The sequence below is a fragment of the Aristolochia californica genome, unplaced genomic scaffold, assembly GCF_029961685.1.
Source record: "Aristolochia californica isolate CCGP_79_NKW_82.1479 unplaced genomic scaffold, dmAriCali1.0.hap1 SCAF_1, whole genome shotgun sequence".
Classification (NCBI taxonomy): domain Eukaryota; kingdom Viridiplantae; phylum Streptophyta; class Magnoliopsida; order Piperales; family Aristolochiaceae; genus Aristolochia; species Aristolochia californica.
This window is the reverse complement of record NW_027181770.1, coordinates 57962285-57984783: the sequence shown is the minus strand read 5'-3', so window position 1 is coordinate 57984783 and position 22499 is coordinate 57962285. Positions and strand designations below refer to the sequence as shown.

The following is a 22499-nucleotide window of genomic DNA, read 5'->3' as shown; positions in this document are numbered from 1 at the left end:
GTTGCCATCGTCGACAGCTGCCGGCCGCCTTCGCAGGCCGCTTGGTTCCATTTTTTCCTTCGATTTCTTCTTCCCCTCGTCTGACTTTGCCTTTGTTTCCATCGCCGCTGCCTCTGTTACTGCCGCAGCCACCGCCGCCACTTCCGTCGCCACCGACAGATCCTATGCCGCTAGACCCCTTCCCTCGGCGTCGTCTCAGTGGAGAAAACCGAAAATCGAAAACCAAATACATAAGTTACAAGGGGGACCCCCGCATGCGAGAGGACAATTTCGCACGTGCGAGATTATAAATAAGTAAAAAAAAAACTCTTTTTTAAACTCTGGCTATCTCTTCCTCATTTTTCTTGAAAAAATTGAAAAGACATTTTAGTAGAAATATATTTTTGGGGACTATTAGTGGGTTTTTTAAAAAATATTAAAAATACATTTTAGTAAAAATACGTTTCTTGGGACTATTAGTGCGTCATGTTTTTTGGAAACTTTTTTCTAATTGAAAATTCTTATTAAAAATCATATAATTTTTTAAGTAAAATTTTTCTACCAAGATGGGCTAGAAAACAGTATAAAATTTTTTTGAATAAGTATTTGATAGTTGAAGTTGTAATACTTTTAACATGAGTTAATTTTATACATATGCTCAATTTTATGTAGAGGTCATGCCCAATCTTATACCTGTATTATATATATAGGTTTTTCCCAATTTTATATTGAAGTCGTGCCCAATTTTATGTAAAATGTATGCATAATTTTATATACAATTTATTTGATATATATTTTTTGAAAAGTTTTAAATGTATGTTGAAACTCGAGCTCGGTGAAAAATTTTGGGCTCGAGCTCAATAACAATTTTAAGCTCGAGATGAGGTTCAGCTCGAAGCTCTACTCGAAATATTTAAATCAAGCTCGACTCGAACATAAGCAGGTTCGGACTCGACTCGGCTCGGTGCCACCCCTAATTGCATCGTCTAGTAGAAAGATAACGGCTGGGACAGACGGAATCGCATAGTCCAAAAGAAGAATTTTTTATTTTTATTTATTTTTTATTTTTTATTTTTTTTAATAATTCCTCTCTTGCGAAACTCACATGTGCGATTTCTTCCACAACATATGCTGTCTTTTATTTTTTTCATCTGACAACGTATCAGATTTTTCGTAATTTAAATGCCTCGTTTGGGTCTACATCAGTTCCGCGAATGGACCATTTTTTTTTAACAGATCGTAGGACGGGCGCCCGTAGTGGCTATCATCTAGCGCCGACGAAAAACCCACCTATATTAGGGCAGATCCATTGACCATGCTGAAAACAGGAAATGAGAGAGCGTGATTATCTCAAGCCTGTAATAGAACTGTCCAAGTCATATATGAATCAAGACCTTTCATGACCGTTGCCATTCCCTCGTCAGGACTCGAGTCTTCATAGTTTATCCTATCTTGCAGCTTTCTTTATCAGTTTGAAATGAACCTATTATCAGCTCCCACACTAATAGGATCGACAAGAACCTCTGCATAAATAAGAATGACTGCTTCAAAGTACGATGCGACAGTCATTACTGAGTGTTTTTGCCATTATTATGCATGGAATAGCAGAACCATCAGGTATTCCATACGAGTTTTACTAAATCAAAACCAGATTTATTGAGTTTTAAACTAGAAAGAGCAAAAAACCAAAAAAGAAATAAAGATTTGATTATTAACACTTGTATCTCTCCTGTCGTCTTTCATAAAGGTTTCTGGGTCAAAATTGCCAGAAATAGGGTTTTATAGTATCTCCAATAATCAATCTTATGTCTGTTATTCGATTCTGTTAATCTTTACGTGATGATCTAGCAGAGCAGTCACCAGGAGTACCTGAAACTGAAAGCAGGTGTGGAGGCTCTACCGCGATCCCAGAGGTGAGATGCTGCTATTTGACATGTCTTACGTATCATATTACTTCGCTTCTTATCTTAGAGAACATGAACTGCTATTTACTATTTAGTTAATATAGTGACCGTGATGCTACCTATTTACTATTTAGTTACCGTGGAAGTGGGATTTGTCGAAACAAGGTCATATCGTGCCTCTAAACCCTTTCACGACAGACTCGTGGCGTCATTAGGATCCATTCTCTTTCAGTCCCATTGACGAGACCAATTTGCTCATTGAGTTTGAGAGGCACCCTGAATTCCTGTTTCAAAATATCCAATCTCGCAGTTGTACTTATTGATGCGTGAACTTAGTATAGTATCTTGAGACGAACGGCAAGAACAAGAATACAGCGGGCTCAATTTGATATTAACTAATTGAAATAGTCTTTTTATGGATAATATAACTATTCAGATATGGCAAAAATTTTAATTTAGTTTTGTTTAAATCATTATAGTAACTGTTAAATAGAGGGAATTATTCTATTACATTTAAAAAAAATGCCTTATCTGCTATTTTTCGCAGGTTATATAACTTTTATGATAGCTAAAACTAATGGCACAATCACGTGGGCACTAAATTTTCACTGCAAAGATTATCTAGAAAATATGGAATCTAACTGATCATAGTTTACCGTATCAGTAAGTTCTAAATTTAGAACTTAAATGAAACTGTCATCTTGTAGTGCAAATTAAATGATAGAGTTAGGAACTTAAATTAAATAGTTTGAACTTTAAGTATCGTATTAAATGATTATTCTGAATCAATATAATTTTTTTCAGGATTATTTTAAGAAAAAAATGCACCCACATCTTGCTTCATTTGTGACATGCAAAAAGGGGAGGGTCCACCTCTCCCCACTTCCTCTCCCTACACATAGAGGGAGAGGAGAGAGTACCTCTTTCAGTATCTCCATGGGCAAGAAATTAGGAGCACTTACCAAGAGATCCTTACCATGTGCAAGAAATTAGGAGCACTGTCCATGTGCAAGAAATTAGGAGCACTTACCAAGAAATGGCTCCGGGAGGCTTCGATCCCATGTGGCCTATATATATGCCTCCGAGTGAGAGTTCTGGCGAGGGAGGTATTGTGTCGGTCAGCTTCGGGAGGAGTACAAAGGTCTCATGTCGCTCCTCAGCAACCGCCATGGAATCGAGAGCCCGGCCCGAAGGTGTGTAAGATATGTTTACTTGTTCATGAACCGCCATTTTCTCCTTTTCGTATTCATAGATCGTAAGGTGATCTTGTTTCCTTTCTTCTTCAATTCTTTCCTGGTTTCTATACGTTGCCTGTACCTTTTTTCCTTTCTTGAATAATCTTTTTCGTTTTCGCCCAAGCATTATTTACTTAGGATTGAAAATAAGAAACAGAATTACGATTTCGGTTCCTGATCGGTCATTGGATGAGTATCTTTGTGCCGGATGCTTACACTACGCCAAAAAAATGTGTTGAACGCGATGAATTAGTCCCGGAGCCATCAAAGAAAGAGTTCGGAAAACGTGAAACACAGATAGATATTGTATCTGTGTTTCACGTTTTCATCTTCTTTCTTTACAAAGCCACCGAACTCTTTCTTTGATCAGTTTTCTTCATTCGTTTTTATGCTCCAAGAACAAAAACCAGAATCCGTATCAAAAATAAGTTATTCTCTGTTTATATGCTCTGGAGGCTTCATCTTCTTGTTTTGCATTCTATATGCTTTATGTTCAGTGGTAATTTAAAATATTCTTACATGTTCTCATCAACCACCCCGTCGTAAAAACTGTCCTTTTGTAAAGGTCATGACTGCTTCATTCCTCACAGGTTTTCAAGCGACGACCAAATGTTAGCTGTAATTCCGCATCCACTAACACACGGAGCTGCTGACAGTTCTGACTCCACTAGCGCTCATCGACCATATAAACGCCAGAGACACGAGAGTGGGACTGCTCCATCCCGATTCAAGGGTGTGGTTCTCCAACAAAATGGCCACTGGGGAGCCCAAATCTATGCCCACCACCAGAGAATCTGGCTCGGGACATTCAAGTCAGAGCAGGCTGCAGCCATGGCCTACGACAGTTCTGCCATCAAGCTTCGGAGTGGCGATTGCCACCGCAACTTCCCATGGACAACCCATTCAGATCGAGAACACGCCTTTCAAAACCTCTTCACCACTGAGGACGTGTTGGGCATGATCAAGGAAGGGTCCTATGAGTCTAAGTTTGCTGAATACATCCGGACCATCCAGAACGCAACGACGGTTGCTAACAGCGGCGCCGGGTATAATCTTGCGAATGGAAGTGGTCCCGCCAGCCAAGGAGGAGTTATATGCCAGGAGCTATTTCTGAAGGAGCTGACGCCGAGCGACGTCGGGAAGCTAAACCGACTAGTGATTCCGAAGAAACACGCAGTTAAGTTCTTCCCTCCCGTCTCGGAGACAGAAGAAGGCGAGGAGACGAAGGACATTCAGTTGGTCTTCTTTGATAAGTATCTGAGGTCGTGGAAGTTTAGGTATTGTTATTGGAAGAGTAGTCAAAGCTACGTGTTTACAAGGGGATGGAACCGGTTTGTGAGGGATAAGGAACTAAAAGCCAAGGACTTGGTTACATTCTATAACTGCGAATACAGGAAAGGGTTAGAGGGGGTGGATAGATCCTGGATGATTGACGTAAACTACAACAATGAAACTAATGTAAATACAGTTGGGGTCTTCAATCATGAAATGATGGTGGGACTGGAGCTAGCATTAGGGAGGCAGTATACGAGTAAGTCTGACGATGAGGATAATGAAAAAGGAGAAGAGGATGAGGACGTCCAACAGATAGTCCGGCAACCGTTGGCAAAGAAGAAGTGTCTGAGATTATTCGGGGTAACGATCGGCTAGAGGTCCCTGGTTATTGGTGGTCATGACTCCAGAGAGCTTCTAATGTTTTTCTTTTCTTTCCTAGGGTGTTTCCAAAATATCAAAAAAGGCTTCTAGAGTTTATTTAGCTTAGTTTCTTCATATAAACTTGACAAGCATCCTCAATCATTGAGAATAGGCTGTGATCTGATATCTTTCACAGTAATTTATTTGAAGCGTGCACTCCAGGGGACAATTCCCATGTTCAGTGATCTTAACCAAAACAATCTTAACAAAAGCAATTTGCTACTTCCATGCCTAGAAAAGATCTTCGACGCTTAGGAAACAAGCTTTATTGGTAACATGGACCTACTTCTGATCACATTATTCCAACAAGTGCTACCGAAACTAGGAATATTTTTCAAAACTCGATAACCACTTCTACATTCATTCTTATATTCATATAGAGGCCCCTTTTTGGGTCAAAATCCTTGTTATTTCCTTGGACACCTAAAACTGCTCAGAGAGCAAGAAACATCCATATCGAGAAGAAGATAAAATAATTTTTCTTTTCATAGAAGCCCAAATAGAAGAAAATTTTAATTTTTGAGGTATATGTTCGCCCTAATATAGGATAACAACGTTTCTTTTCATGAAACCATATAAATTATCTACTTACCCTATACCTAATTGCTAGTACAAAGAAAAACGACTAAACTTTTTCAATTAAAAAATTAAAAAGACTAAAAGGGAAAAAAATTACATTATTTTGTTGAATTTCTATTTAGGCACACAAACTTATGTTAGATTATTATTTATAAACAGAAATTTATGTTTTATTAGTTAATTATAAAAGGAAGTGGTTGAAAAAATATTTTCTATTAAGTAGCGTAGATCCTAATAATGTTTGTTTAATTGGTTTTTGCGTTTTAGAAAATAAAACATTATCTACAGTTCTTTAGAAATGTTAACGTCTAATTAATTTTTTAATAATTCTCTAAAGACTTTCTGCATTTAAAAGTATCATCTAGAAAAGTTCCTTAAAAACTTACACTTTCAGATTAGAACTTGCCTCTTTTATACCTACAATTCTTTGGTATGCAGGATTTGACTGTTGTAGCAAGACCATCAGGTGTATGTAGGACACGGACTTACATATTTGGGCAAATAAAATAAAATGAACTTAGAAATAAAAACAAGGTATGTCATTATGTATAAGGCCAAAATATGTAATAAATGCAATGGGCAAAGCATGGAATCTAAAACTGGAATCCTCATTAGGAATTTATTTTTCGTATCCCATGCATTCATGATTGATGTTGAATTCAGTTTATAATTTTTATCAAATTTTAATGATAAAATGAAGATAACGGTGATTTTATAAATAAAATGATTTTAAAAAATTGGGTATAACCAACGTCAGCTGGATTTGATTTTGGAATCCTTTCCCTCTTTCATGATTGTAAAAAATATTTTGTCAAAGTCTATATTGCATCAGTAAAAAATATTTTAGTATGTCATATATGTGACATGGTCCCGAGTACAATGTTCCAAGAACCTGAGTGAAGTGCTAAGTTCAAAGGCTCAACTCTGTTGAACCAGAAACAGATTTCTTTCTAGTTCCTTCACGCTTTATGTTCCAAGTAAGCTGCCAACCTAGCCATGCGACTGCATCACGAACCTCAGTAGGTTCATTCTAGGCTGACCTTTTTTTGTTCTTTTTTTCTGTGTGTGTTTATGGGTATATACCAATTTACTTTGATAATAATCTGGTATTAAGTAAAGTCTACTGTACAGTGAAAGCTAATGGGGAAAGAATTGACTAACCTGGGTCTCCCTGTTTGTAACAGTTGTTTCTGGTGCTCCATAGTTGCATTTCTGGTATCTCTCAAGCGTCTTGAACATGCTGCAGATGAGAAAATTTATGAAATGTAGGTCGAAAGGAGTAATTATAGACTGGGACATTTTTTTTTTTTTTTGCATTAGCATACATTGTACACGTTTTATTATCAAGGACTGCATGCATCATAACGATGTCTGTTTATTTACTAGAATGAACCTATCACCTGCTGAAATAAATCTCAGATAAAATTAAGAAAAACGAGCTTGATCACTGGCGTCTATTTGATTTTCAACTAACAATGTCTGTCACTCAAACTAATACTACTCTTTGGGTGTTCAATCTAATTCATTCACAATATTGAATGTACTAGTTTTCTTGCACACCTATTTTGCACCATTACATCTTATCTTTGTACTCTGAGCAAAATATGTCCAAACATAACAAATTTAATGTTAGTTTACAAATGAGGTGTAAAGGCCTAGCATTATTTACACGAAAATTTTCCATTCAGACGTCTGACCTGGCCTCAGGCCTTGGTCCCAGGAACTGTAGATGAATTTATTCGCTCAAGTTTTTGTCTATATCTAGAGGAACTCCTTGCAGTCTGTCATCTTGTAATCCTGGTTTCTCCTTTTCATCTTATGAGGATAACCTGTTATTTTACGAAACAACCACCTAGCACTTAATTTATTTAGGAAGCCACATAGAAGTCTGCCTTTTTTTTCCTTACAAATCCTTTCACTTCCTCCTTATATGGTTATCATATAACACTGTGGATCAATCCATCGTTAACTAAGTTTTTCAAGAGATCTGCATCTTGGCGGTATCAGGGCTGGCCAATGACAGAGATAAGGATACTGTTTGAGTTTCACGCCAAAGTGCACTAGCCAGAGAATAAACATATGAACAATTTGAAAGGTAAAGACAGGAACTCATGCAAGATTAAAATCATTCTAGTGGTTGTGTTGTGCAACCCAACGTAGGAACTATCAAAGGACACATCATCTCCGCATTCTTAGGAGTTCTCATTCAGGTCTTTAGGGAGACTACGTTTCAGAAAACAACATCCACGCGTAGGAATGTGAAGTTTTTACCTAAAAAGATATAATCCATTCAAATCCATATGTGATGGTAAACAAAAAATTTTGTTTCCAGCTTCAAAATCACATGAGGGACCATCATGTAGGTTGCTAGAGTGAGCTCCACAATCAAACTTCCCCTCATTCCATGAAACAAGGTGACCAAATAAAGAAAAATATGCCAGAAGTAAACGTGAGGATCTCTCCTTCTGAAAAATCAGAAGCAAGGCTCCCTAGTACCGAAGTGTTCTTCCTAGGTCCTACACCTGAGACATTTCACTAATTTAAACAGGAATGAAAATTGTTTCACCACTTCCCACAGATCTTAAGGTTCTTAACTGCACGACAATGGTTATGTTCTCTCAATGACAACCTTGGTTCTTCATAAATCCACTAAATGATTTGTGGTATTGGTTTCTTGGTACAATTTATTGAAACTAACATGGACTTTCTCAGATTGATCGAACATCAACCTATCGAAGCCTTTTCAGCTATTGACGTTGACTGGTCTATTGATATATCCAGGTAGTTTTACAAAGAGTTCAAATTGTCCAACTTTACTCTCTCGTTTAGTGTGTTGAAAAAATGTAAGCAAGATTCATACAAATAGAAGGAAAAATAGAAGCAAAGAAATAGAATACGAGAAACAAGATTTAAAGTGGTTCGACCAACGTAACCTATATCCACAAGTGAAGAAAGAGAAGAGATCCCTATCAAATCTAGGAAATTACAGAAGCTATTTGGCAGTGTTTACATAAGAGAATTTTTTGTCCTAGCCGTTCGTCTCAACTCAGAAAAACAAAATGCATCCACAACACCCACTTAATGAGATAAACGGATCCCTAATAAGATAAATGGACCCGTACTTAGTGGCCCAATCCCTCCATTACCACCAAAAATCTCAGATGAATAACAAAAGGCTTTAATTCCACTTAATTCACTGGTGCATCTTGAAATTGAGCATCAATGTAATTCAAGGCATTACTCAATAACGTGGATGGTGTTAGTAAGAACTCTAAGCCAAAAAGAATTTTAACAAATATACAAGAGAAAATAAGTGAAATTTGTGTGCCTATGAGGCGCTTAATCATCTACTTAATTGCACAATTTCTAATCAATCCAATGTGATTAAAACCAGCCGGTGGCTAATCAGTCTGAAAGGTGAACAGGTCAAGTCGAACCTGGTTTAGCCAGGTTTTCTGCCACTTCACCCATTGACGATATCTAAGCCTCATCCATTGATGGTATATGAGCCTCACCCATTGATGATATGTGAGCTTCCCCTCTTCTTGGCCTCTCAATGTGTGTGTGTGTGTGTTTGAGAGTGAGAGAGAGAGAGAGAGAGAGAGAGAGAGAGAGAGCTTCAACCCTCTCCCTCTTTCTTTCTTGAAGTAGGGAAGAACCCTTGCCCTCCCAACTTGCAAATAAAAGTGGGAAAGTCCCTTCTGCAATGTTGAATTTCCAGACATAGGGAGGGAGGGGTCCCCTTCCAACAGGTAGATGAAAGGAAAGAGATCCTTGTCCTTTTTGTTTCAGCAATGGGAGTTAAATATTTCATTAATAAAAATAAGTTACTGAATATTTATCAGTTCGAGGTAAGAGTCTACCAATAATTACTACTTAATAGTTTGTTATATGCACAAGAAAGTTAGTTGATCAAGCAAAAGAGAAGGGAAAACATCTATTCATGAACTATTGAATCACGATTCTCTTGAAATATTTAATCAAGAGACCCATAGGACTCATTGAGATAAATCCCGTGCATCTATAACCTAATCCTAGTCCTATGGGTTCCTATAAAATCCTATATTATTTTAGTCATTTTAAACCACATAATCAAGTCTTGAACTATTCGATAGGAACAAAAGTTAAGAGGTTCTCAAAAGATAAAAGCTCCTCTCTCTTATGATCTTTCTTATAAGGAGAAGAACAGAGATAACAGCCTTGGAGCAACAACTAATTGACTTAAGGAGTCAATTGAACTTGAAGTGTCAATACCATTGGCAATTAAGTTTAAATTTGTGCGGGTCAATAAATGCTCCATATTTATAATTTTGAGTTCAACAGGAGTCAATTTCTGAAAAGCACTTTGTGTCTAAGTGGCAGCTACCTTTAGTGAATATAGGAATTTTGAGTTTACCAAATTCAGATTCAGTAGGTTTCTGAAGCTCTGGCTTTAGAAGTTCTTCTACTTCTCAAAATAATTCCAAGGCATTAAGTATCGGACCTAGAGACTATTAAGGAGTCATACTCTTATATTGACCTAGGTCTAGGAAGGTTTTGTGTGTTTTATTTGCAAAGTTGTCACTTAACTTCTGCTAGTTAGTTCGGAAAAGACCTAGGCTACATTGAAGATGGTTTCTGAGCAAGTTCAATAGGTCTCCACCTACAAGTGATTCATGTATAGGAGAAATAAAAGAAGACTTATATGTAATAGAGGGAATTTTCCTGATCCATCTCTTCATTTACTCGAGTCCCTTGGGCATCAATTGTTCTGCTGAGGCAAAGTTGAGACCTTTAATCAACTGCCGCTAGCTTGAGAATATTTAAAGTGATGTTATTGCGTAAAATGAAGGTCAAAGATGACTCTTTGGCCACTATTAAGAGAATTGCTTAGTTCCACTTTGACATCCTTGGTCTACAATTTGGTAATCAGAATATTTACATAGTACACTACAAATCTCTTGAAACAATATATGTTAGATCTACCAATAACCTTGAAAATTCTGTTGGGAGAGGAGAGCTAGAGATGGAGATTATTGCCTAACTTGTTGGCTTGTCCCTCCCTTAGTTTTATTGTTTTTCTTCCTTTTAGGTGGGGTTTGACTTTTATCGTTCCTCCATTGCTGCTTGTATTCTTTCTTTCTTTTTTTCAGTAAAATTCACATCATTCAAATATGGTTAGTTTTGTTACATCTTCCTGGAATTGATCTATAGACTTCGATTACCTATGGGCCACTAAACTACTTGTGCTGGAGGTGGGAAAATTCATTCTTGGGAACAATCAGAGTCACCACCTGTAATTGGCTGACATTCCCCCATTCAGGCAGGCAAACTGTGGCTTGTCGAAAGCAAGGTTAGTGCTTCATTCCAAGAAGCTAATCCAAACTCCCATGAGATGCACATATTTGGTATTTTGTGCAAACTTCGTAGATCAGAGGACAAGTAGTCAAGAAATAAGTTGACCAACTCTTGGATTAGGTCCTATCATACAAGTATGTGTGCCTGTGATCTGCTTCCATCCCACCTGAAGCAAGGGTGGGATCGACCACAGGTGTTACCTTTCATTGGTCCAAAGGTTCATCAATCTTGGTGATTTATGTAAACATCAACAAGCACAGATGAGCAGGCATGATAAATCTTGACTTACTGTTGGATTTTGTTCTCTACCACAAGTTGCCAAACTAAAGTATCAATTAAACATCATTTGTTGAGAGAGATTAACAAAATGCAGTCACAGAGAGAGCCAGCTTGAATTATTCTCTATTTGGGCATTTCCTGTAGGTTTTCTCCTCCTATTTGCAACAACCTTCTCTTTTATTTTGTTTCTCGACGTTTTAAGTTCTCAAGAAAGTCACATTTTTGGTTTTTTTAATCACTTTTGGTTACTATTTTTTTGTTTTTGTTCCTTATCCGGTCAGTTGTACGGGACCCTGTCTTGTGTTACAACCGAATTAATAGGAACCATCTTCCTCCTCTGCCTGTGACGTGGTAAAAACGAAGGTTTTACAAGTTTTTATCAGAGGATAAAATTAAAATTACTCCTGACACACACACAAAAAAAAAAGACAGCTTCTGCATTACAACGAATGCCGTCGCAGTAAGGACAACGAAGTACAAAAGTTTTAAGGAATAAATTATTAATCGACGAAATGACTACTCAACGAGGGCGGGCAAATATCAGCCAGAACCTCAATCACGCAGAAGAGACATAAATATGCACTACGCTCTCTGCCATTGGACGGGGACAAAGAACCAGTGACCTCTAGTTGCAAAGTTTGTAGGAGTTGTTGGAAGTATTCTTCCAACCAAGTCGCACAGGGAATGAGAAGTGTTTTAGCATGTGATGAAAAACTTAGTAACAAAATACCTAATGAAAATAGAATGGAAGGGAAATCACGCAGATGCAAGCACTTCAGGGTTTCCATGTTTACAGTAAAAACTATATTTTTCTAGATCTCTGAAAGTAGAAAATGCATAAATATAATCTATGAAGAGTAACTAATAATAAGAACTTTAGCGAACGAAACAGAATTACACTTGTAGATTTTGAGGGAGCTGTATTCTACCTCTGAAGCTTGGCATGGAACATTATTTTCCAGAACGAAAAATAAAATAAAAGGAGGACCGAAGAAACTTCGGTATTAGGAAGTTTGGAACTCTAAACAGCGGAGAAGGCATGAAAAAGACAAAAAATCAAAGAGTTTAGCGTTTCATTAAAACTAGGTCACTTTGAGAAATTTGAGTCTAATCGTGAAAGTTTCGAGAAATCAATTCCTGTTCTCGAGGACAAGGGTGAGACGATCGAAATGCAAAGGTGACGCCATACTTGAGGTGAAATGATCGCTTCGCAGTTTTTCTTTTTTCCTTATAGTCATCAAAGATCGACCTTATTGTCATCAAAGATCGACACAATCTTCGAAACAGACGATACTAGGAAAGGATACTTGTATGAAGAGGCTGAAACTTATCACAAGAAATACAGCTCCGTCCAAGCAGCGGTCATGTCAGATTGATCCAGAGGAAACGTACTCAACAAAACGCCGCTTAAACATCACACTGAAGACTTTTTCATTTCGGTTTCTCCATTTTTATGATTTTTTCCTCTTTTGACGTCGATGGCTTAGACAAAAATGACCTGAAAATCGAACTGCTTTATCCACTGATCTAGTTCCAGAAGGATCTAGGAAAAGGAGTGCAATTAGCCAGAAGTAACCTTCCGAAAAAGGCTCAAATAAACATGAAGACAGCAATCACGAAACCGGCCACAACTTGAGAGATATAAAACTCTTTAAACGCCTCACTAACGAAGGGGGGGAAAAGTTCAAAATGAACTTGTTTTTGCAAGAGATCATAAAAGAGAGAGAGAGAGAGGTAAAAACGGCGCAGAAAGCAGGCATAAAACAGAAAAGAAAGAAATATTTCTTGCGTTACCTGAAGCTGCTGCAAAACTCATAGAGCTTCCCTCTATTAGAGAAGACAATGAGAGCCACCTCCACATCGCACAGCACCGACAACTCGTAGGCCTTCTTCAAAAGCCCGTTCCTCCGTTTGGCAAACGTGACCTGCCTGTTGATCTTGTTCTTTATCCGCTTCAGTTCCACCTTACCCCTACCCATCTCGTCACCTCCAAACGGAAAAAGAAAAAACTTCCAAAACCGATCGGGAAAGAAACGAACAAATTTCGAATCAGAGCGAAAGATGGAAAATTGGAAAGAAAGCCGATCAGACTCGGGAGAGAAAAGAAAGAGAGCTCTGGATGTGAGGGTTTGGTTGGGTATTTATAGTCGTTTGAGGATCTGGAAGGCTTCAGTGGACTTTCGCTTTTGGTTTTTCTTTTATTTTTTCTTTTACCGACGAAGCTTGGCCTCCCGTTACTCCTTCGGACATCACTCAATCATTATTGTCAAAGTATAAGACGTGTAAAAAAATGGGCAGAGCAGTGAAAACTACCGAGGGAGGGAAGGAAGCCTTGGAATGCATACTGGAGGAAGACGCGGAGCAACAGCCGAGCAAGGTGAAGTTTCACATTCGCCACACGGGTCCCTAAACTGCTACGTGTCTGCCGCTGGACTGCGTGCCGGAACTATTGGTATTTCCTGAAAGTCACGTGACCGGAACTTGAGTGCCAACTTATATACAGACAAATGAAAGGTCATCCGTCCTTTTACAAATAGAAAGTATATTTTAATTTTACACATACTTATTTTTAATAAATATTTATATAAATTAATCAGAGATATTTAAAATATCTAAAATATCTTTTATCATTTTTCTCTTTTTTGTATCAAATTTTCGATTCCTTCAAGAAAAACTTTTAAACTTATATTCTAGTGACTAAAATATAACATATAAAATATAGAAACAACCGATTTATTTGTTTAATCATGTTTGGTAAGCTCAGTATATTGGGTTATAGATTTTCGAGAATTTTATGATGGGTCTCTTCGTTGACATTAAGCAATGTTCTTAAGAGTCTGTTTGGAACTCCATAGAAAAGAAAAAAAATTGACTATTATTATTACCAAAAATAGTTAATTAAAATAAAAATTTGATCATTATCATAATTTTACAAAATATTTTTGAGAATGATAATGGTCAAATTCATATTTTATTTTATTTTCTTTTCTAGGGATTCCAAACAAACCCTCAACATTGGACAATTCACTGCATTTGGGAATAAAACCTCTTCAATGTGCAACTAAATTCAAACAAAATATGATTTCTTGGCATATTAATAGCAAATGCACTAAAATAAGTAGATTAAGTAAGATCTTCTACAAGTAAATGTGTAGATAACGCAATCACACATTCTTGTGTTAATGCTTATAAGTTGTTTAGTCACAATTAGATAATAACCAGGGCCATTCCAATCCCTAATTAGGTTAACCCCCATTAAAATTTTCAATGTGATTTCCCATGCCACTAAAAATATACAACTCGTTACTCTGGTTTCCCCATTCTAGTCATTAGCTAGTTTTATGCACTAAGAACATTGGGTTTAGGTTTGGTGAGGTATAACCTAAGAAAGGTTGCCCCACGAGTGATAAAAAGGTTCTGATACACATAAGAAAAAGGACTTGAGGAGTCTAGCTCGAAGTCCCGAGCCGAAGCCAGAGTCACAGTCTGCGCACACCAGCTTCTAACAAGGATATCGCTAGTATGACATCCAACTTTGCTAATGTGAATCACCCACTGTATCTTCACCATTCAGATCAGCTTGGGTTGGTTCTCGTACCACAACTTCTCACTGAGGATTATTACAACACATGGCGTCATTCCATGACTATGGCCCTCACAGTCAAAAACAAATTTGATTTTGTTGATGGATCTCTCCAACGACCATACAATAATACCGACAATGAATTACAACAGTGGATTCGTTGTGATAACCTTGTCAAAACTTGGTTATTAAGTTCAATCTTCAGAGATATTGCAGCAAGCGTATTTTATTGTGATGGAGCACAAGCAGTTTGGAATGAGTTGTGCGACCGCTTTTCTTAGGTAAACAACATCCAATTATTTCACATTGAGAATGAAATACATGATTGCATACAGAATAATATCTCTGTTAGCTCATATTTTACAAAACTCAAAGGACTGTGGGATGAGAGAGATTCTCTTTGTCATATCTCACACTGTCGTTGTGGCTCTATGAAAAAGGAACTATCCTACCAAGAAACACAGAAAATCATCAAGTTTCTCATGGGATTAAGTGAATCTTTTACTACCGTACGTGGACAAATATTGACAATAGACCTTTTACCTAAGATTGGCAAGGTTTATTCTCTAGTACTCAGACATGAACGACAGAAAGATGTATCTGATAAACGGAGCATCATTCAACCTGACGCAATAGCTTTCGCTGTCAGAAATTCATGCAAGAAAGGTGGCTCCTCCACCTGTAAAAAATGTCACAAAGACGGTCACCATGCTGGAAATTGTCGGGCACATTTGAAATGCACTTATTGCAGTTTGAAGGGTCACACCGTTGATTTTTGTCGAAGACTCAAGTTTGCAGAATCCACTAAACCCACAGAGAAGAAGAACATATCCAACTCCTTTCCTTTTACTCAGGAACAATGCCAACAAATATTACAAATGCTTAGTCATAACAAGCCATCAATGGCAAATCATGTGGGTAATTCCTCTGCTCACGACGAACTTTCAAGTAAATCACTTTACTTCTTCTCTCCCAATAAACAAGCCACATGGATCCTAGATAGTGGAGCCACTGACCATATTGTTTGTTGTCATACATTGCTTACGTCTTGGCGAGCTATTACGAACAAAACAGTGGAATTACCAGATGGTTCTCATGTTTATGTCACACATGTTGGTCAAGTTGTTTTCTCCTCTAGTTTGGTTCTTCACAGTGTTTTATGTGTCCCAATTTTCTAATTAAACCTCATTTCTATCAGCAAGCTTCTTCATCATTCTCTTTGCATCACCGTGTTCCTTACCCATTTTTGTGTTATACAGGACCTACGCACGGGGAAGATGATAGGGACGGGAACTGAACGATAGGGTCTCTACTACCTTGATCGTCCAAAACCATCATCATGTTATTCCGTACATTCTCCATCTGGTATTTGGCATCAACGTCTCGGACATCCATCACATCAAGTATCTGTCTCATTTCCATTTTTGATTAAAAATTCATGTAGTTCAAACAATTGTCTAGTTTGCCCCTTGGCTAAACAAACTAGATTGTCATTTCCTTTGAGCACAATTTCTAGCACATTATCTTTTGAAAAATTACATGTTGATATGTGGGGGGGTTACCATATTGCATCGATTTCTGGGGCCTGATATTTCCTTACTATAGTTGATGATTTTACTAGATGCACATGGATTTATTTGATGCATCACAAATCTGAAACTCAAACTCACCTAACTAATTTTATTAGTATGGTAGAAACCCAATTTGCTTCCAAGGTGAAAGTTATGCGTAGTGATAATGACCCTGAATTCACTCTTGCCACTTACTCTTAGCCCAAAAACATTATCCACCAAACCAGTTGTGTTCACACCTCGCAACAAAACGGGGTAGCCGAACGCGAACATTGACACCTTCTAAACATGGCCTAAGCATGACTTTTTCAAGCACATCTTCCTAAAAGATTTTGGGGGGATGCCATTTCAACAGCTGTTTATCTCATAAATCGGACACCCACCCCAGTCTTGCAAGGTAAAACACCTTATGAACAGTTATTTCATATTATCCCCACTTACTCTCATTTACAAGTTTTTGGATGTTTATTTTTTGCCTCTTCTCACGCCCACAAACCATCCAAATTTGATGCACGTGCCATCCGTTGCATTTTTCTTGGGTACCCTTATGGACAAAAGGGATATAGGGTTTATGATCTCCAACTCAATAAAGTATTTATCTCCCGAGATGTTACTTTCTTTGAAAAGAATTCCCTTTTAAACATTTTTTTGCTGCATATAAGAGTCTCATGTTTCCTTCTCCTATAATGTCTGCTGTTTATGTAGACTCTCTACCAGATATACCTTTATCAAACACACCTCCTCAGTCACCAAATCTTGACATTTCCCATGTTGATCATACTTCTTCCCCCCAAATACCTTCTCCTACTACCATACCACCTCCTACTCGTCGCCCCTCTACCAGGCCCATTAAGTGACCCAGTTTCCTTCAGGATTTTCATGTGGAAACCACCCTACCGTCATGACCCGAACAATCTTCTACCTCCAACGTGTTCACCACATCAGGTACACCTTATGACCTCTCTCACGTTCTTTCTTATGCCCAGTTATCCCCATCTCATTAAGTTTTTACCACTTCATTAACCATTACACAAGAACCCACTAGTTTCTTACAGGCCATGAAGGATCCTAAATGGTGTCAAGCAATGCATGATGAAATTCAAGCCCTCCAGGCTAACCACACATGGACGCTCATCTCTCTTCCACCTGGCAAGAAACCCATTGGATGTAAATGGCTATACAAAAATCTGATGGCACCGTTGAGCGTTACAAAGCTCGCTTAGTTGCCAAAGGATACAACTAGATTGAAAGACTTGACTATCAAGAGACGTTCGCCCTAGTTGCCAAGCTGGTTACTATCTGTGTCCTACTCAGTGTTTCTGCTATTCAAGGATGACATCTTCACCAACTCGATGTCAACAATGCATTCTTACATGGTGATCTTGATGAAGATGTCTACATGTCACTACCACCTGGTTTTGGACGAAAGGGGGAGACTCGAGTGTGCAAACTAAAGAAGTCCCTATATGGCTTGAAACAAGTTTCTAGACAGTGGTTTTCGAAGTTTTCCACAACCCTCAAGATTGCAGGGTTTCATCAGTAAAAGGTAGATTATTCTTTATTCGTCCAATCCCATAGAGGCAATTTCACAACAATACTTGTATATGTTGTTGACGTGATTTTGGCAGGTAATATTCTACAACATATTGAAGAAGTGAAATAATTATTATCCAAGCAGTTCAAACTTAAGGATCTTGATAAGCTCAAATACTTCTTGGGTATAGAAGTAGTAAAGTCTTCAAAGGGGATTACCCTCTCCCAAAGGAAATATGTATTGGAGATATTAGTAGATGCATGATTTCTAGGAGCAAAACCAACGAGGTTTCCAATGGAGCAAAATTTGGCTTTTACACAATTCGATAGTGAACTCCTAAATTATCCTTGATCATACAGGTGTCTTGTGGGAAGATTGATCTACTTGACCATCACTAGACCAAATATGGTATATGTCATCTATGTTATAAGCCAATTTATGGAAAACCACGTACACCACACCTTGAGGCAGCACATAGAGTTCTTCGATACTTGAAACAAACTTCAGGACAGGGTATTCTATTATCCTCTACAAGTACACTCCAATTAAATGCATTTTGTGATGCACATTGGGCTTGTTGTAGGGACACAAAAAGGTCAGTAATAGGGTATTGTATATTGCTTGGATAATCACCCATTTCGTGGAAAACAAAGAAGCAAAAATCGGTGGCTCAATCAACTGCCGAGGCAGAGTATCGTTCCATGGCTGCTACATGTTGCAAAATTACCTGGTTGAAAAATATTTTGAAAGAATTGAAAATCATACGTACTCAACCAGCCATGTTGTATTGTGACAACCAAGCTGCTCTACAAATCGTTTCAAATCCGGTCTTCCATTAGCAAACCAAGCACATCGAAATTGATTGTCACTTAGTTCGTGAAAAGATTCCAAGCAGGGATTATTAAGACAACCCACATACGAACCAACGACCAAACTGCAGACTTATTTACTAAGGCGTTGAGTTCATCCCAATTTGAGGCATTACTCGGCAAGTTGGGTATCATTAACATATATTCCAACTTGAGGGGGAGTGTTGAAGATCTGAACATAACGGGTCTGACGATTCAAGATTAACTGGTCATGATCCGACAATAACGGATCTGTAATTTTAATTTCAAACGGGATTCGTTCCCTTATATGTAAACGTATTCTGAATGTATTTCTTGATCGAAAATAAAGAATTTTACAGTTTGTACTCGAATTTGTTCTTCTTCGCTGGGGAGGGATCTTTTCTACTGCGGAGGTGAAACAGACAGCTCGAGAGTCAAAGAGCAATCGGCCTTGCTCTGCGAGTGAAAAGTTTCGACCGGTTTGGAGAAGGGTTTGTCTCCATGGGAGGAGAGAGGAGAGAAATTTCATCTCTGTTTCTGATGAACCATATTTCAAAATTTGAGAGTTCTCGCTGAGATCAATACTACGAAGGTTGATTTGAAAGTTCGTCGATGGATTGTCTGGCAACGTTTGCCGACTTCCGTCTGATGGAGCCGCTTACTGTTCTATTTGTAGTTATTTTGCATTGTTGGAAGAAGGTGAGATAGGGCAAGTCATGGGCGAAACGGATACGGATCCGACATTGTTATGAATCGATCACTTTCAATGATGGGATCCCTGGAACCTTGGTACCTCCGAAATTGAAAACGTATTGAATGATGCAAAAAGTTTATGGACGATAGCCCAAGCCCTTTCCCAAGTATGATTTTGGATGAGAAGATATTATAAAGGCTAGTTATATATTTTCAAATTGTTGTAAAGGACGTCATCACACAATGAGCTTCTCAAGTTCTATTCACGTATGATCCATAGTTGAAGCATCCCGCTTTATATGTTGTTTGACACATTGAAACATTATCTAATTTATGTTTTCTTTTTTCTTTTCTTTCCAAATTATTGTAATATTCAGCACCATCTACATAGTTTTTAAATGTTTCAATATTATTAGTAACGTTATCGAGATAAATGTTTCAATATTATTAGTAGCGTTATCGTGAGAGAGAGAGAGAGAGAGAGAGAGAATATTACCTGTAGTGAATGATAGGATTCGATAAAACCACCACACTTCGAAGGTGGGTGAGTATGATATATTTATAAGCTTTACATTTTCATATTCAGAAGATTACATATTGTAATTGATTAAAACTAAAATGGAAAGTTTACAATGGAAGAACCTGTAATTGAGGCTAATTACAATCACCGAAAATCATACAAAGATTAGCCTTGAATCAAGGTGAAGTATCTTCAAGTATCTTCAACACCCCCCTGCAAACTGAGCATCGGATTGGAACGAATGTGAAGCTTGGATCGAAAAAATTCAAAAAGAGGTCAACGAACACTTTTGGTGAAGATGTCAGCAACCTGTAGATGGGAGGGCACATATTGGGTGCGTAGTTTGCCAGCGACAACGAGTTCCCGAAGAAAATGGTAATCTAATTCAACATGTTTAGCCCGCTTGTGGGAAACATGATTGGAGCTTAAGAAGATAACACTTTTGTTGTCGCATAAGAGCAGAGGCTGTCGTGAATCGGGAACCTTGAGATCATGCAGAAGATGCGTAAGCCAAATAATTTCAACAACAGTCATTGCTAGGGCACGATACTCAGATTCACAACTGGAGCGTGAGACAGTAAGTTGCTTCTTTGCACTCCAAGAAACCAAATTTTTGTCAAGATAAATAAAGTAGCCCGAGGTGGAACGACTAGTATCAGGGCAGTCAACCCAGTCAACATCCAAATAAGCGACTACCGCACTGGGAACAATGGGTGGACAAAAAATAAGGCCAAAATGGAGGGTGCCCTTAACATAGCTAAGAATACGCTTAACAGCCAACAAATGATCGTCAGTAGAGGCGTGAAGAAATTGGTTGACAAAATTGACAGCATGAGCAATATCGGGGCGCGAAATGGTCAAATACTGAAGGGCGCCAACTAGAGACCGATAGAGAGTAGGATCAGAGAAAGGAGAACCATCAGCAGACAAGTGTTGGGAAATAACCATGGGAGTGTGAACAGGTTTGCTGTTGAGCAACTGAGCACTAGTGAGAATATCCCGAGCATATTTTAACTGAATGATAAAGAGACCATTAGGAGTGGGCGAAACTTCTAGACCAAGAAAGCAACTGAAGGAGCTCAAATCTTTTGTAGCGAACTCAGAATGAAGCTAACGAGTAAAGCTGTCAAGCAAAGATGGATTGTTGTCGGTAACAATAATGTCATCAACATAAAGAAGCAAATACATAAGGCTAGACTGTTGATGGAAGACAAAGAGAGAGGTGTCAGCAGCGCTGCTACAAGAAAACCCAAGTGAGAGAAGAAAGGAGTTGAAACGCTGAAACCAAGCACAAGGCGATTGCTTGAAGTCATAGAGAGCTTTCTTTAAGAGACAAACATGAGTGAGAAAATGAGGATCAATATACCCAGGACGGTGTTCCACATAAACATGTTTAGAAAGGTTGCCATTGAGGAAGACATTCTTGACATCAAGTTGCTGAAGAGGCCACTTATTTGTAACAGCAAGAGAAAGCACAACACGGATAGTAGTAACTTTGACAAACGGACTGAAAGTGTCAGTGTAGTCCAAACCAGGTACCTGAGTATAACCTTTGGCAACAAGGCGAGCTTTGAGACGCTCAACAGAACCATCTGGAAAATATTTAGTGCGAAATACCCATTTAGAGCCCACAATGTTGGTGTTGACAGGACGAGGAACCAAAATCCAAGTGTCATTTTGTTGTAAAGCTTGAACTTCTTCATCCATGGCAGTAAGCCAAGCAAGATTCTTAACAACAGATTTGAATCCTTGTGGCTCAGTAGAAGTAAGAAGAGCCTGAATAAGTCCAGAGGAGCCTAAGACACTAAGATGCGCTGGATGATGAGGCTTAAAAATACCAGCTTTAACTCGGGTGATCATAGGATGAGAGCCCGAAGGAGGGGCAACGGTCTCAATAGAAGACGGACTAGAGGCCAAGGGTGGCAAAGAAGCACCTGCAAGAGGAATATCAACTTGCACAGACTCATCCAAAGGGTCAGAACAAATATTACACGGTGAGGAGCTGGATCGACGAATGTGCTGGGAATGGGGAGGAGAGGAAGGGGTGTGTGGCTCAATATGGTGAGGACGTGATTCCAATAAATTGAAAATGTGAAGAAAAGTGAGGGGTTGAGCCTGAGAGCTAGGGATTGTAGGAAAGTGAGTTTCACCAAATTGAGCATGACGGGTGATATACAGCTTAGAGGTGAGAGGATCAAGACCATGAAATCCTTTGTGAGAGGGACTATAACGTAAGAAAATGCAAAGAATGTTGTAGGGAGAAAGTTTGCGAGGCATATGATCACGCAAAAAAGGATAAACATGACAACCGAAAGGATGAAAATTTTCATAATTCGGAGAGTAGCCGTATAAAAGTTCAAAAGGTGACTTACCTCCAAGAAGCGGAGTGGGCAACCGATTGATGATATAAGCTGCAGTGTTGAAAGTGTCAACCCAGAAGTAAGGAGGAAGATGAGAGTGAAAGAGAAGTGTTAGCCCAGTTTCAGTCACATGACGATGTTTTCTTTTAGCACGACCGTTTTGAGCAGGTCTATACGGGCAAAAGAGTTGATGATGAAGGCCAGAAGAACGTAGATGGGCTTTGAAGCAATTGCTAGTAAATTCGGCACCACCATCACTTTGAAAAATCTTGATACAACTAGAATGTTGAGTTTCCACAAAATTTTGAAATTGAAGAAAAGTATCAAATAAATTAGATTTAAATTTTAAAGGGTAAAGCCAGGTGAATCAAGAATAATCATCAATAAAAATTACATAATA

The 22499-nt window shown here is 38.4% G+C and overlaps 2 protein-coding genes across 5 annotated transcripts; one reads left to right on the top strand and one right to left on the bottom strand.

The window, feature by feature from the left end:
- Nucleotides 1–748: 748 nt before the first annotated feature.
- On the bottom strand, nt 749–13130 carry LOC137952653 (agamous-like MADS-box protein MADS4). Of its 4 annotated transcripts, XM_068799721.1 has the most exons (4): nt 12803–13130; nt 6554–6632; nt 1374–1502; nt 751–1297 (listed from the first exon to the last, which is right to left on the bottom strand). In XM_068799721.1, the coding sequence occupies exons 1-3, from the start codon at nt 12985–12987 to the stop codon at nt 1422–1424; spliced, it is 345 nt and encodes a 114-aa protein (XP_068655822.1). In that variant the 5' UTR covers nt 12988–13130; the 3' UTR covers nt 751–1297; nt 1374–1421. The 4 variants fall into 4 exon arrangements, with proteins under 4 accessions (XP_068655819.1, XP_068655822.1, XP_068655827.1 ...); XM_068799718.1 differs by having other exon boundaries at nt 749–1502; XM_068799726.1 differs by lacking the exons at nt 751–1297; nt 1374–1502 and adding an exon at nt 5599–6451.
- LOC137959361 (AP2/ERF and B3 domain-containing transcription factor At1g50680-like) lies at nt 3030–4768 on the top strand. Its single transcript, XM_068806762.1, has 2 exons — nt 3030–3076; nt 3709–4768. Exons 1-2 carry the CDS (start codon nt 3030–3032, stop codon nt 4766–4768), a joined length of 1107 nt encoding a protein of 368 aa, XP_068662863.1.
- Nucleotides 13131–22499: the final 9369 nt, after the last annotated feature.